This window comes from Aythya marila (genome assembly GCF_965140915.1).
Source record: "Aythya marila genome assembly, chromosome: 1".
Taxonomy (NCBI): domain Eukaryota; kingdom Metazoa; phylum Chordata; class Aves; order Anseriformes; family Anatidae; genus Aythya; species Aythya marila.
In genome coordinates this window covers 181,706,456-181,721,897 of record NC_139042.1, presented here as the reverse complement: position 1 = coordinate 181,721,897, position 15,442 = coordinate 181,706,456, and the positions used below count along the sequence as shown (strand labels likewise).

The 15,442-nt window shown below is 38.6% G+C and overlaps 1 protein-coding gene across 9 annotated transcripts in view; it reads right to left on the bottom strand.

The window, feature by feature from the left end:
* The window catches only part of ANKRD26 (ankyrin repeat domain containing 26), a 58,857-nt gene that overhangs the window by 28,191 nt on the left and 15,224 nt on the right, over window positions 1-15,442 (bottom strand). For 7 of the 9 annotated variants that reach the window (XM_082784896.1, XM_082784899.1, XM_082784897.1 and 4 more), the window contains 12 exons: window positions 14,304-15,322; window positions 13,458-13,602; window positions 12,393-12,454; window positions 11,119-11,230; window positions 9,496-9,524; window positions 9,321-9,387; window positions 9,186-9,230; window positions 6,794-6,879; window positions 3,771-4,766; window positions 2,704-2,939; window positions 1,747-1,902; window positions 144-177 (listed from right to left, as the gene is read on the bottom strand). In XM_082784896.1, coding sequence (XP_082641022.1) covers window positions 144-177; window positions 1,747-1,902; window positions 2,704-2,939; window positions 3,771-4,766; window positions 6,794-6,879; window positions 9,186-9,230; window positions 9,321-9,387; window positions 9,496-9,524; window positions 11,119-11,230; window positions 12,393-12,454; window positions 13,458-13,602; window positions 14,304-15,322 — 2,987 coding nt within the window. The remainder of the gene's footprint in view (window positions 1-143; window positions 178-1,746; window positions 1,903-2,703; window positions 2,940-3,770; window positions 4,767-6,793; window positions 6,880-9,185; window positions 9,231-9,320; window positions 9,388-9,495; window positions 9,525-11,118; window positions 11,231-12,392; window positions 12,455-13,457; window positions 13,603-14,303; window positions 15,323-15,442) is intronic. The other 2 variants (XM_082784898.1, XM_082784903.1) reach the window with 2 other exon arrangements.

Below are 15,442 nucleotides of genomic sequence, written 5' to 3'. Positions count from 1 at the left end.
GCCCATAGATTTGGCTCATATAGTGTGAAGTTGCACACTAGCAGAAATTTGTGCATCTGGTGGACCACTACATAAAGGCTGTTCCTATCTAACTGATTAAAAACCGATACAGAATAATTATCAAGAAACTAATTTTACATTACCTTGTTCTTTTCACTCCCTGTTTTTGCTGCAGGTCTGGAAAACAGAAATACATTTCATTACTGGAATGCTTATTCTGCATCACAAGCAATATCTGAAGTTGCTCTGAAAACTATTTCATAAGTGAATTAAACTAAAATTTAATATAAGAATTTTGAACATCTAGTTGAAGACCGATAAAAAAAGTCTTAAGTGTACAGGAAAGCTATCTTTCCCACAAGATACTAAGAATAATATCACAGAACAACCCAGTTTGAAAGGGACCTCAAAAGATCATCAGGTCCAACCTCTAATGCTATTGCCTGTGAGCTCTGGTAGGTTAAGCCCAGCTAGCCACTAAGCACTCACTAGCTGCTTGCTCACTCCCCCTGTGGGGGAGAGAATCAGAAAACCAAAAGCAAGAAAAACTCATGGGAAGAAATAGAAACAGGGATAACTAAATGAAAAGAAGAAAAAAAAAAAAAAAAGATGCAAAACACTCACTACCACCCAACAGCAAACCAGTGCCCAGACAGTCTCTGAGCAAGACTACACCCTAGTTTTAGTGGTGAGCACGATGAAGCTACATGGTATGGAATATCCCTTTGGTCATTTTAGGTCAGCTGCCCTGGCTGTGTCCTTTCCCAGTCTCTAGCCCATACCCAACCTACTTGCTGTGATGGCAAAGTCAGAAACAGAGAATGCACTAGCACTGTGAAACCACTGCTCAGGAGCAGCTAAACCACTGATTTGTTATCAATACTGTTTTAGTCATGTATCTAAAAAACACAGCACTGTGTGGGCTGCCAGGAAGAAAACTAACTCCATCCCATCCAGACTCAGGACATCTAGGCATGATGGTGTCACTCTCAGTTTGAGGACTGCTCGTTCAGTCAAACTTATTTAGTCATTACAATTATTTTTGTACAAAAGACGTCCTGAGTTCACTACTTTCCACTTGAGGTAGTTTCAGGCCAGCAAAACATCAACTTTTTTTTTTTTTTTTAAACAAAAGTTCATTAATGAGGGAAAACTGCTCTTCAGCAAGAACTATGTGCCTGCAACCTGTACTGATAAGCTCTGTGCAGTTTCTCCTTGATGCTTCATGCATCTGAGACAGCTTGATGGCATGCCAAATACACTGAATTAGTTCTAGAAAAACTGTTATTCACACTCTACAGCACAGTGGATTATAGAGATACTAGAGCAACATCCAAAGCTTATACAGCTGTCTTTGTGCTGTACTACAAAGGAGGTAATATTTCTCTTTTTGGGCAGGCAAAGAAAAGAAAAAAATAGAGAAACCTGTAGTGTACAAGCAACTTTGCCTTTTATTAGTCTCCCATCTCCCTTAAAAAATGTATTAAAAAAATGTATGTTTGTGCACATATAAATGTGTGCACACATTCAAGTAGTTCAGAATTTGTGCTCATTTTCCCCTATCATTAGCTTGACTAATATGTTCAAAGCATTCTAAGTAAGTGATTTTGAACATAAAAGGCATTAGATTAAATTGTCACATGAAAGAAGAATCATTGTATGCATTCTATATACAAAACTTATTTTTAGCTTTCAGGTCAATTTTTATAACAAAATTTTATTTATAATATTCCTTATATTCAGTACCTTTCTTCATCTTGAGATGTTTCACTGAAAGTGCTGTCATCCAGTACTTGAAAATGATTTCCACTGGAGGAACTCATCCTCTGATTAGCCTTCTGCTTTGAAGATTGTCTTTTACTCTCATTTTTCTTTACATCTTTTGCTTTCAGGAAAGATTTACTACATTAAACAGAAAGAAAAAAAAAAAAAAACACCAACTCACCAAGTATCTTACATAAAATATGAAGCATATGCTCCAGAAACAAGTCCTGAAACAACCAAGACTAAACACATCTGTGACAAACCACAAGCTTGATTCCCAAGATTCTAGAATACACTCAATTATTAAAACATTTTCCTCTAGAACTGAGGAAGAATGGTAGAATCTGAGGAAAATTCAGGTAAGGTAGAACATCCCTATCCCCATCAGAAGAAGTACATAGAGCAGAGATTCCCCTCAGAGGAACAGTAAAAAATGCTTGAGGTTACGTAAAAGCATCTGCAACTTCTTCAAACTTTTTAGATAAGTTTGCTAATACTATCTTTCCCTTTTTCCTGACAGAGGCAATCTAAGCTTAATGAAAAGGAAAACAGCTGCATGAGGATTACTAAAGTCTCCTAGAAAAGGGAGAAAGCAAATAAGTCCCTACTTTTCTGTGTGGCTATTTCCTAAGACAATAACTCTTTCTTCCAGTCTTATGGCCCTGGTTTTGAAAACATGCTTAGCCTCAGTATTGACAATTAAATTCACAAGATCTCTCTCTCACCCCCCACTGCAATAAATCTGAACTTCTGTTATGAACTTAGCTCTTCCTGAAAATATTATTTTTCTTAAATGCTTGAGACGCAATGGACTATTCAGTGTGGCTTTCAGCACTGAGGAAACTACTTCAACTACTATAAGATTAAAAAAAAAAAAAATCCTAAAGCTACTTAATATTACAAATAAGAATTAGAGAGATTTTTTTTCAATCTCTTTACCTTTTTATTGGCATTTCATTTACATTTGAAGTCTCCTCAGATGAAAAATCCTTTTTGTGCTTTTCTTCTATTATTTTATCATCCTCAGTTTTCAAACATTCATTCTTCCTGAGATTAAGCTTTTGTTTTATTTGCTGATTTGCATTGCCTGCTGGTGCATTTAATTTATCAAGATCTTCTTGTTTCTCCACTGCCTGCATTTTGAAACATCTCTGCTTCCTTTTTTCCTTCTCAACCTATGAAAAGAAAGATCAGCTCCATATATTTCTATTTTTCTACAGGAGAGAAATACCATATCCATGATCAAGTAATTCAAGCTTTACTTCTGAAATCAAATAAAATAAGACCATTTCAATTCATATAGGGAAATACTTTCATAAAAATTACACTACAAAGTATACAGTCAATGAAAGTATGCTGAATCCATCTGTGATTTAAAGCATAACAAAAACATAGCCTTTAGAAAGAAAACAATGATTTATCTTAAAACATGAACAACAGAAAAGAAAGCATTACTGGAGGACGAGAAATTGGAAGGACTACACACAGTTAGTTGTAAATACACAGAGAATACAAGTGGAAGTATGCTCGGCTACCTCCTTAATGGGGGGGAGCAAGGGGAATCTCAAACCCACAAGCAGAAATGGTTTCACAGCAAACAGGAATTTTAGTGAAGGGCAATGAAGGCACGCCATGCACAATTCACAGCAAAAGAAGAGATTAGCCAAGACCCTGTTCAGAAGCTATTTTCATTCTTTGATTGAGAATCAGCACTGGTATAGCTGTGTGCGTTTCTTTTTACAGCAATGAAGTGATAACCACTTACACTGGAACTGACTGTCACCTATTATTAAACTGAAACAATAATACATTCTATTTTCTCAAAACCTAATCAAGTAATGCGGAGGACAACTCTCCACTGCTCTCTGTATTCATAAGTAATGAAACATTAAAACAAAGAAACAAATTGCACAAAGCACCTTCCATTGATGATGAATAGCTAATGTGAACAGGACCATTGAAACGCAGAAAGGCTAAAGAATAAGGAGTAGCAGGTGAACTTCTACCTCTTTTTGTAGCTGTACCTTCTCTTTCTCCAAAGACAGGAATACCATTTGCAGCATTCCTACCTTACTCTTAAATCTTTCCACATCTTGTTCTAGTTCTTCATCCAGATTCCTTTCCAGAGTGCCACAAGGTTGCTGAGTATTTGCAAAAATACGTTCAATTTCTGCTTCTCCTATTTTATTGTTTTTGATAAGGTAGTCTCTGGAAATATTGTCACTAAGACAGAAGTCTCTTCCCAATTTCTGTTCTGCTACAAAAAATGCATTTTCATCATCTGTAGAAGCAGGTCTTAAATTAGGACATATATTAGAAATGTCATCCAAAATATTTGTTTTTAAACAGTGTCTCAGGGAGTATTCAGGATTTCCCTCTGCATTTCTACCACTTCCATACTTGTTCTCTTCCATTTCCGTAGTAGGCACTTTATTTTCCTCTTCTTTTGTTAGAGGCACTTTTGTATTATCTGCATCATTAGTGCAAACTCTTTCATTTGTACTCCAGGTATCTTCCATGTTTGCATTTAAGTTGTTTCTATCAGGAAGAACACCAAGCCTTGGAATTACAATTTCTATTTTGGGTTCTTTTAGGTCTGCATTAAGTTTAGTATCTCCAAATTCACTTTTACTTTCTAACTTGTTGTTTGATTCTGTCATGCCAGATGAAGCAACGTGAAAACTCTTCAGTTCTTCATTAAAGTTGTCTTCTGACATTTCTTCCACAAAGGAAGTAGTTTTCACAGGTTCACAAACTTCACCAAACAGCTGCTTCAGCTCTGCTGTAATGTTTTTAAAGTTTGTTTTCAATTCCCTTTTCTCATTTTCAACCCACATTCTTTCATACCTTTCTTCCCAAGGTATTGGGCTTAACTGCTTGTCAGCACTGTGGGAATCCTCATTTTCTGCTAGGGCTTCCTGATGTGAAATTTCTGCTTTGTCAGCCTGATTTTCATGTGCTGTTTTTTCTATCAAGTTGGTAGTTTCTAAAATATATTTTTCCTTGAGTAAGCAGGTACAGACAGAAAGATTACCAAAAGAAAGGAAGTTACAGTTAATCCACGTAATTTGTGCTGCAAGCTTATCCATCATACAACAGAAATAAAGATACTGAATCGCTTTTATTTTCTTCAATTTTTCCTTTTTTTTTTTTTTCCTTTAAAATAAAAGGACTTACTTTAGAAATACTTTTTCTTCAGTTAGATTTCTCTGGACCTAAGGATTGCTTTTACCTTTTAGCCTGCCTTCTCTCTACAATTGGTGTCACTAAGTAGCTTATTTTTTTCATATTTGATTACTTTACTTAAAAACAAACAAACAAACAAAAAAAAAAAACATAACACAATAAACAAATAAAACACAATTGCCTGAATTTTCCCACCCTCCTTCCTTCATCACTTTCTACTGTTTGGCATTTTACAATTTCCTGCCAGCTGAGCTAATATAGTGCAAGTGACCATAAAAAGCTTATTATCCACCATAGGGAGAACTGGCTACGTTACAACAATTCCCCGCCCCAATCAGAAATGTTAAATTCCATTCCAAGCTCTGAAGAAAAATATTTATTAGGAAAGCCTGTCCATTCCTTCCCTCAACCCCAAAACAGGAACCCAAACTTCTATCAAACCTGTACAATGCCTCAACCCCTCCACCGGCTCCTCTCTCCAGTATCCTCAGATCCCTGACCCCACCCACACTTTGTTCCTCAACGTTTCTGACTGCTCACATGCATCACGCTCCCCTCAATAAGTTCCCTCCCTGTGTGGCTCCTCAGCTTGTGCTCTCTTCTAACTAGGGCCTGCAGCCTTGGTGTCCAAGCTTCTCACTCCTTCTATTTATTATAGACAGGCCCTTTTCTCCCTTTTAACTCTGCAGAAATTCCTCCTGTCACAATGGGGAGCAGCATCTCAGCCAGCCACCACCAGTCTTGGCCACTCCATTTCCAAGCTCCGTTCTCTTTGCTCAACTTTCGCCACCTTCCAAATGCCTCGAGCTCGGTGCTCTGCTGTGGGAGTATCGTCATGGGGGTCTACAAGCCCCATGCTTGGTGATAACATCGGACTCATGAGGATGAAGCCATGAGGAATGTAAAGTGAGAAGGAACAAAGAAGTGGTGATTCACAGGATGCCTTGCTGTCTCAAACTGCTTGTTCTCCAGCCGTTAAGATATGGAAGTTGCTAAATGTTCGCTGTTGCTGGGCAAAGTTGTGAACCAATGAACAGCGAGTGGGAAAGTACCGCTTGTAGAGCTAATGGTATAAGAAGGGAGCCTGTCCTCAATAAAGTTGTTGAAGTTATTGATCCTTAAACATACCCTGGTGCTTGTGTGGTTATTACGCCACACTCTGCCTGTTGAAATTATGACCCTCTTTCAGGGTGCCTGGGTGCGGGGTCAAAATTACTTGCTCCACTGTCCCTTGAATGTTACAGCAGATTCCAGACACTGGAATCTCACCGGAGACCCCTAAGCAGCCCTGTCCTGTATGCCTAATATAAAAAGAATGCCTGTTATATACCCCTCTAAAAGGCCCTCTAAAAATTCTTTTCAAACACTTATTGACTTGATAAACCAAGGGACATCTTGTATGAGCAAAGAAAGCATCTGGCAGATCATCTCACCAGATTTTTGCTTGACCTTTCTCTTACAAAGAGGAATATCTGTCATGTTTTGTCCAACAGGTTAGGAGATGATAGAAAAATCTTTCTCCCCCCTTGAATATGCATTTTGCATAGGAAAAATGAACACATTTGTCTGCACTGTTCCTCAGCACCACACACTCAAAGAAAAACAGTGGTCAATGTTTAAGCAAATCAGCTGGAAACAAATCAGGATAATCAATGTCAAACACCCATCATAATGGTAAGCATTTTACACAAACATAAGATTGTATCCAACTTTACTTCAGATAATACAGCCTTCAAGTACAGGACGCTTTCTTCAGCACCATTAACTAACTGGTAAGCTTTCTTTTACTTTAACATATAATACAGTTTACAGAATGTAATTCAAGATACTTGGTTTCACATACCTGCCTCCCATAGCTTTCAATGGCATCCTTGATCGCTTCTTTTTCACCTGATGATGACACGTGAAAAGTAGAGTCTGAGCACTCACCTACAGTGAAAACATCACATTTTTATATCCAACATGACTTAATACAAATTATTTATAGCTAGAGCACATCCAGAATCATTGTATTTATGAGGAAAATCTTAACACAAACTAACATATCCCCTCAAATGCATGATTTACGATTTAGAGAAAATACTGCAATGCAGATTTAAGACATATCTTTGTGAACTTCTGTTTTTTTCCAGGGCACTTTTTTTTTTAATGTATAAGGGAAATTTGCTGAAAATTAATATAAGTGGTCACAAACACACCTTTAAGAAACAGGAATGGTTTATGTATATATAAATTTATATACGTGGCACACTCTGTGCCATACAGTAACTAGCTACATTCCTCCAGCTATTTTCATTTCGCTTTGTGCAGAGAAATCCATGAACAAAATCTCATGCTCAAAGTCTTCAGGGTCCCAGGTTTACTCTGTACAAGAAAGAAAGATGCCTCTAGACATGGATCTAGACTGAGCATTTCAGTAATCATAATGCTTTGTTGAAATAAATCCAAACACAAAAGTTAGAGAGAAATTTTCACATATACTTCTTAATACCTTATCTTCAGGATAACACATGGGAGAAAAAAGACATATGAATAAAGATACACAGGAAGAACTGCTGACATGAAATGAACTATGAAAAGACTGCCTTTCCTTTCTGTGTTTGCAATGTTATACTGTTCCATTATGGGGCTACCGGTGAGTGAGCCAATTAGGGACTGTTGCCAAACTGCTTTCCATCATTTATCAGCAGTCCTGGCTATCAGGAGAGGCCTTTGTCCACTGGCAGCTAGGAAATGAGATGCCTATCTACAAGAAGGCCTGAAAGGAGGATGTGGGAGACTACAGGCCTGTCAGCCTGACATCAGAGCTGGGAAAACTTATGGAGGAGATTATCCTGAGAGCCATCACGTAGCACTTACAGGACAACCAGGTGATCAGGCCCAGTCAGCATGGGTGTATCAAAGGCAGGTCCTGCTTGACAAATCTAACCTCCTCCTAGGAGGAGGTGACGTGCTCAGCAGACTCGGGAAAGGCTCTGGATCCGGTCTACCTAAACCTCAGTAAGGCTTTTGACACCATTTCCCACAGCATTCTCCTGAAGAAGCTGGCTGCTTAAGGCTTGGACAGATGTACAATTCATTGGATTAAAAACTGGCTGGATGACCAGGTCCAAAGAGTTCTGGTGAATGGAGTTAAATCCAGTTGGAGGCCGGTCGCTAGTGGAGTCCCCCAGGGCTCAGTACTGGGGACAGTTCTCTTCAAAACCTTTACCAATGATCTGGACAAGAGGATAATGCGCACCCTGAGTAAGTTTGCAGATGACACCAAGTTAGGTGTGAGTGTTAATCTGCTTGAGGATAGGAGGGCACTGCAGAGCGACCTGCATAGGCTGGCCTTATGGGTGGAGGCCAACTGTATGAAGTTCAACAAGGTTAAGTGCCAGGTCCTACCTCGGGGCACAACAACTTCATGCAATGCTACAGGCTGGGGGAAGAGTGGCTGGAAAGCTGCCCAGCAAAAAGGAACCTGGGGGTATTGGTCAACAGCTGGCTGAATATGAGCCAGGAGTATGTTTAAGCAGCCAAGAAAGCCAACAGCATCCTGGCTTGTATCAGAAATAGTGTGGCCAGCAGGACTAGGGAAGTGATTGTCCCTCTGGACTCGGATCTGGTGAGGTCACACCTTGAGTACTGGTTCAGTTTTGGGCCCCTCACTACAAGAAGGACATCAAGGTGCTGGAGCACGTCCAAAGGACAACAAAACTAATGAAGTGTCTAGAGAATAAGTCCTATGAGCAGCTGAGGGTGCCGGGGTTGTATAACTTGGAGAAAAGGCTCAGGGGAAACCTTAGTATACTTTATAATTACCTTAAAGGAGGCTGTAATGAGGTAGGGATCAGACTCTTCTCCCAAGCACCAAGGGAAAAGAATAGGGGAAATGGCCTGAAGTTGCACCAGGGGAGGTTTAGGCTGGATATTAGGAGAAATTTCTTTAATGAAAGGGTTGTTAGGCATTGGAATAAGCTGCCCAGAGAAGTGATTGAATTACCATCTCTGGAGATCTTCAGGAGTGTGTAGATTTAGAACTTACTAGTAGTATGTTTTAGTGGTGGACTTTAGCACTAAGTGAAATGTTGTTTTAGATCTTAGAGGTCCATGGAACCTGAATGGTTCCATGGATTTCACTTAATTGTGTATTACAGACAAAACCAAAACTCTTAATTTATTACTGAGAAAGAATTTGAAGTACAATGTGTCTGCCCATAAAAGAACACAACAAAAAGACTTATGAATACCTTCAATATCCTCTGCATCTCCTAAACTAAATTCCTCCAATAGATCTGCAAAACAAATCAGATACTTAATTAAATATGCCTATCCAGAAAGATTATGAAGCTAAACCTAGAATAACAACATGATGTCATCTTTACCTGATTTCCGCCTTCCTCTTCTAGGAGATGTTTCATTCATTTCTAAAACTGACGTAGAAATCTTCAGCTATGAAAGACACAGTTCAGTGAACAAAAAAACACACCGCAAATTCGAAGTAACTACGTATTTTTTTAATGAACAGGACAAGTAGTCTGAAACAAAAGAACTGTTTACCTGCAAATTGCTGGGTTTCTCTGAAAAGCCTGGAGGTGAAAAAAGAAGTATTATTTTCTTTAATTGAAGGTATCTTTTACTCCATGCAATATCAGTTAGTTACAAGCATTATTTCATTGAGAGTACAATACCTAACATTCAATTACCTTATCATACAGCATTTGTATTAGCATACAAGAAATGCATAACACATTCTTTCCTACATGCACCTTGGAAGAAAAATAATCAAAAAAGTCACACAGCTAGAACGATTCATGTGAAGCAGTATGGTCATGCTTGTTAATTGAAGATCAAAATATTTTGTCCTTTTAGGAAGAAGCTGTATTCTACTTTCTAAAAGGACTATGTCAAAAGCCAAAGCTTATTACTGCTGTAATAATGATTATAAAACAATTCAACAGTACTAAGCATTTGATTATCCAACAAGTGTTTAACGTTGAGCTATTTTCCCTCTTTGATAGCACAGGGAGATTAAGGGCACAGAACAGAAAACTCATATAGGTGTCACTCAATAAGGTAAAATCAAGCTGGTTCTCAACAGATCATTTTGTTTTAGCTTGCAGGGAAGCAAATGAAACAAATGTTATTTGGCTGTAACGGTTGCAATGTTTATAGCATTGCTCCAAATATAATTCTCAAATAATTTTTGTCCAACATTAACATTAAAGTACTTCCAAACTCATACAATCTGTGGCCATTAATTTCTTGAATTCTCTGCTTTAGTCATCTTACAGTTTGAGTCCTCTCATGAAATAAATTTATGAAATGTTACAAAGAATGGCTCCCCAGAAGAATTCTCATATTAAAAAAAAATAATTAGAATAGTATTTGATTTCAGCAAACTTGGTGGTCCAGTAATATGGAAATACCTTAGAAAGATTACCATAATCACCTCTTAACCCCTTTTCATATTGATTTCAAATTTAACCTAGCAGAATCGTACAACTCTGACTTTCATGACAACTAATCAAGCTCATTTAAAGCTCTCATCTTGTAAAGTTCTGCTTCCAGCCTACTAAACTAAAATTGGCCTCTACAGCTAATTTATTACACCCATACTACAAGCTGGATTGACAAGTTTTTTTTTAAAGGAGAAAATCCTCAGAAAAGAATTTTACCCCAACAGCAAAACTTTTCTGTTCTACACTCAAGATGGTCAAAAGGCAAATTTCACAAGCTACAGGAAGAAATCGTGAGGAACAGAACCTGAACTTTTCATCACATTTTAGCTCCTAGACAAAGCACAACATAAACCTATCATAAATTAAGCTACAAAAAAAATGTGCTTGTCCAGGTGATATTTCTTCTGCTGCGTTATTATCCAAGAACGTCTAAGTGTTCTGACAGATCAGTCCCAAACTACACACACTTTTATTACTGTAAGCAACAACCTGAAACCAAAATATACATGTCCAAAGAACACACATAATGCACACAAGAAATTCCTTTACTAATCAAACAGGCCGTCAAGTGCTGCATTAACTGGTGTTAATTAACAAGTACCAAGCACTTCCTCATTGCTATGGCACGTAGCCACAGCATAACAGCACTCCTAAGGAAGACACTGGTAAAAGTTCACTTCAGTCTACAAATGCTTACAAACACAATCCACCAGAAAGTTACCATTGTTGCGCTCCACTGAAACACTCTGCAAGCATGCTCCATGTTCATCTGCAGCTGGGAGCAACACACCAGGCGACACTTTTCTCAGACTGTCAGAATCTGTCTGTATAATCTAGAACACATGCAAGACAATTGGTACAAACTTTTTTCCCCCCACTTATTTCCATGAAAAAAGCTGCCACTCAGCCAATGTGCATAACATGATATCAAGTGTATCAAAAGGTTTTTGTAATTGAAGTCTTGTAAAGGACACATCAATGCATAGCACACAATGGAAAAGTCACAGCAGTAGTGTGTATTTTCAGATCTTTGGCTAAACAAACCCACTTATAACTCATCTAAACTATCCTGTAACACTGATAATCCTTAAACAGAATGGCCACAAAAGAGAATTAACATTGGAAATCAAGATGTGGATTGCAAATGAGTAACTGCAGCTCTGAGGCGATCCAACATTTGTACCAAACTTGTGCCTGACATTCAAGTTGGAGCTTATGTTCCTGGAGCATGTATCCTGCAGTGGTGAGTGAGTTCACCACTATGCTGCAAAAATGAAGCAAAAATTTGGGTTGAATAAAGACTAACAAGGCAAAGTTAACAGAGATTAACATTATCTTAAAAACGTTAGTCTAATATTTTTTAAGGAAGGAGGTGGGGAGGAATTCATTTTTCCTCACAAGAAAAGCCAGAGGGGGTTAGCTACAGACCCTGCTCTTTTGTCTAGCCAATTACCACAGACAGAAGGGACACATACAGCCAGCTCATTTGGTATCTATTGAAAATGACTTTCTAAAAAGGATGAAGTATACCTAAAAAGATAAGGGTTCCCTACAGAAAAATCTAGGTGTCTAGGTTGCAGACAGTAGGGGCAACCGTTTAACACTGACTGGGGCAGCAGAATAGAGATGTATGGTAAACAAACAAACAAACAAAACAAAACAACAACAGAACAAATACAATCTTCACACCACCAGCCCTTTTGAGAAGCTCACAAGATTTTAAGTAGCAGAAAACTTCACTTTCTCGATATTGTACTAGACATCAAACTCAATGGCCAGCTACTAGAATGCCCACATCATTAGCTTGATCTACTTTTGTCCTGATTCTAACTAGAAAGCCTAGAGCACAAGCATTTCAAGGACCTCTAGTTACAAACATACAGCTGAAGCGACAAGAAGTAAACAAGCCTCATCAATGGCAGCGACAAATTCAAACACAAGCTCTGGATATGACCTTCCCCCCACTGGGACCACTACATCTTTCAGAGAAAGTACCTCAGAATCCCAGGGAGATTCAGCTTCCTCCTCTTGCTCTGCTCCTAGAACTGGCAAGGCACCTACAAAGGGTGGACAAAGAGAGATGCTGTGACATTTATTGCACTCCACTTTTCCCCATCAGTCAAACCCTGCATCTGAATGAGTAACAGTTCTTCTGCAGAGGAGAAAATAAGAAATGAGTTATATTCAATGGTATCTTCATACACAGTCACATCACAGTGTTCTCTTTACTCCTCGTATTTCCTTTCAAGCAGAAGATGCTTAAGCATGACAGCTGACAAAGCTACAAACTATGCCTCGCACGTATTTGGGAAATGTTCAGGAACTGCAGGATGCAGAGCTTGGGTCTTCTCTCTTACCTACAGGTCCGGAGTTTCACATTTAGGCACACCACCTTCAGAGCATTAGCTTCTGCCAGGTCCTCTGTGTAGAACCTGATCAGCAGTTACACATGCTCTGAAAACATCTACTGCATCAAGTTATGCTCAGGAGACAGACAATGGAACCAGTGTCTTCTCCTGCTCCAAAACCCTGAGGTGAGCACTCTGTATAAGCTGGTAATGCTCTCAAGCACACAAAGGATTGGCACTGGGAGACCTCCTATATTTTTAAAACTGAACAAGGTGAAGCACTGTAGCAGAACAATTTTCTCACAGCTTGACTCCAAAGTCTTTCCCAGGCTTCAGCCAAGAGCAATCACAGCTTTTCAACATGGTAGTACAGGCCAGAAAGGGAAATAACTATTGTCACACCCAAGACACACCAGTTTCTCTCTACTTGTCTTATTCAGACCACTTCAGGGAGAATACAGCAACAAAAGCAAGAACAGCACTTGCTTCCTATAGAATTAATTTGGAATCCAACACCATGTTTTGTGCTCTGTAAGAATGAATGAAAAGGATAACAAGCTGCTGCCTTCCTCTGCCACTGCCCACTAGAAATCACAACCAACAAGAGAATTTATCACCTCTGAAAGTCGATCACCAAATCACCATTTCAGTTCATTTACGGCACGTTAATACTTAGAGAGGAACAACTGGGATCAATATTTAATTAACTCACTTTTCTCAGCAGCTGTGTCTTCTGAAGCATTATGGTCTTGATGGGTATTGCTATGAACAGAATTTTTCACACCCTCAATAGCTGCAGTTTGTACCTCTCCACAAGCATCTTCCTTCTCCTCTTCTTCCCACTTAAGTAACTCTTCCTAAAAGAGACAGACCAAAACAGCTGGAAAGAACAGAAACAAGCATCTTCTTCAACATCCACTGACAACTTGGAAAATGTTTTTCTTGTGTAAGACAAAAGTAAAGCAAAGCTCAAAAGTCTCCAAAAGGCCTTCAGGTTTCTAGTGGGAATGTGCATGATTAAACAGCAATGCCTCGTGTCATAAACTTCATCTCTAGTTCTGAAAAGCCTCTGAAAAGCACTTCCTCATGTCAGTCCAACCCCAGCTTTATTTAAATCCTATTATTCAGGAACACATTCCTTCTTTCCCCCGGCTTGCTCCCCAGAAAATGACTAGCTTCCTACTCTCAATTTCATTGTTTTGTTTTCTTAGTTGCAGTCAACATGCTGTGAACTTTACTAAATGGCAGTAACACTTCACAAACAACATCTGTTCTCAGTTATATAAGAGAGAAATTTCACGAATTTCAGATAAATGAAGTTTCTTGTCTTTCTCCTTCAAGATCATTGTAATCACACAAAAAATATTGAAAATAATGTCTGGCATTATTCTTATACCTAAGAAATTAGTTTGGCTAGAAGTAACACTTTTTAGTATCAAAAGATGATCACTGAAATACAGATATATGCAGTAAGTATCTGTAGGAATACAGCTTACTGTTTCTTACCTGTACTACCCTTAAAAATACACTTGTGATTCAATCATCCCCGTATACTTACCTTTGTGCTTGAGGAGAACACTGCCCTTGTGTTTTCTTCACATCTATTTAAGTGCATGTTTTCACTTTCTTGTTTCAGTGCTTCACAGACTTTCTTATCTACTTCTTCATACTCTTCTTCAGCATCTTCCTCACCCACATATTCAAAAATATCTGATTTTGGTCTTTGACTTTCAAGTCTTGTGTTTTCTGCTGCTGACTGAGAACCATTAATACTTTTAAAGCCATCACCAAAAGCTGACTTTTTCTCCATAAGACCACAACTGTCGGAGAGAGGCTGGGGGATCTCTTTTTTCCAGTCTGTTGTTTCTGAGTCTACAGAAGAGAAGTTACCCTTTTGGTGTAACTTCTCCTGAATCACGCTTTTTTTGTTCAAAGTTTCTTGTCTAGTTTGTAAATTATTTACATTTTGTAGGACAGCTTGTTTTGGTGTGGATTCATAAGATAATTCATTGTTCATTACCTTTGGAGATATCACTGTTATATTTTCTTGCAACCTTTCATAACACCCAGCTATAAAAGATACAGGAGCATCAACAGATCCCTCCATCTTTTCATCAAGTTCTTTACGTATTTTCTGATCATCACCAAAAACATTTCCAGTCCCACACTGAGTTTCCCCTTCATACTTAACATTTCTAAAGCACCCCAATTCCTGATTAACTTTTCCTTTAGGTTCTATTTCACGCCCCTGCTCCTCCTCCATTATGCTGTTAGACTGAGTTTCTTCATCTTCCAGATCTTCCTCCTCCTTTTCACCTTGAATAAGATCTCCCTCTTCTTCCTCTTCATACTCTTCATCATCATCTCCATCGTCATTTTCATCTTCTTCCTCCTCTTCTTCCTCCTCTTCTTCTTCCTCGTCCAATTCCTCTTCTTCCAGGTTGCTTGCATCTGAAACATCTTGGTTCAACAGTTCACCACACTTTCCTTTGTTCAGATTTGCATCCGATGGTGTTCTATGTTTGAGGTTTTTCTTCTGTGACTTAGGACTTTCAATTCTAGAACCATCACCATCATCTTAAAGCATGAGAAAAGGAAAAAGGCATATGAACCAAATGAGTTACAAAAATAGCAACAGGCCTATTACCTGCTTAAAGCATAGAAGAGGAGTCATCTGGGAATGTCTGGAAAAGGAGC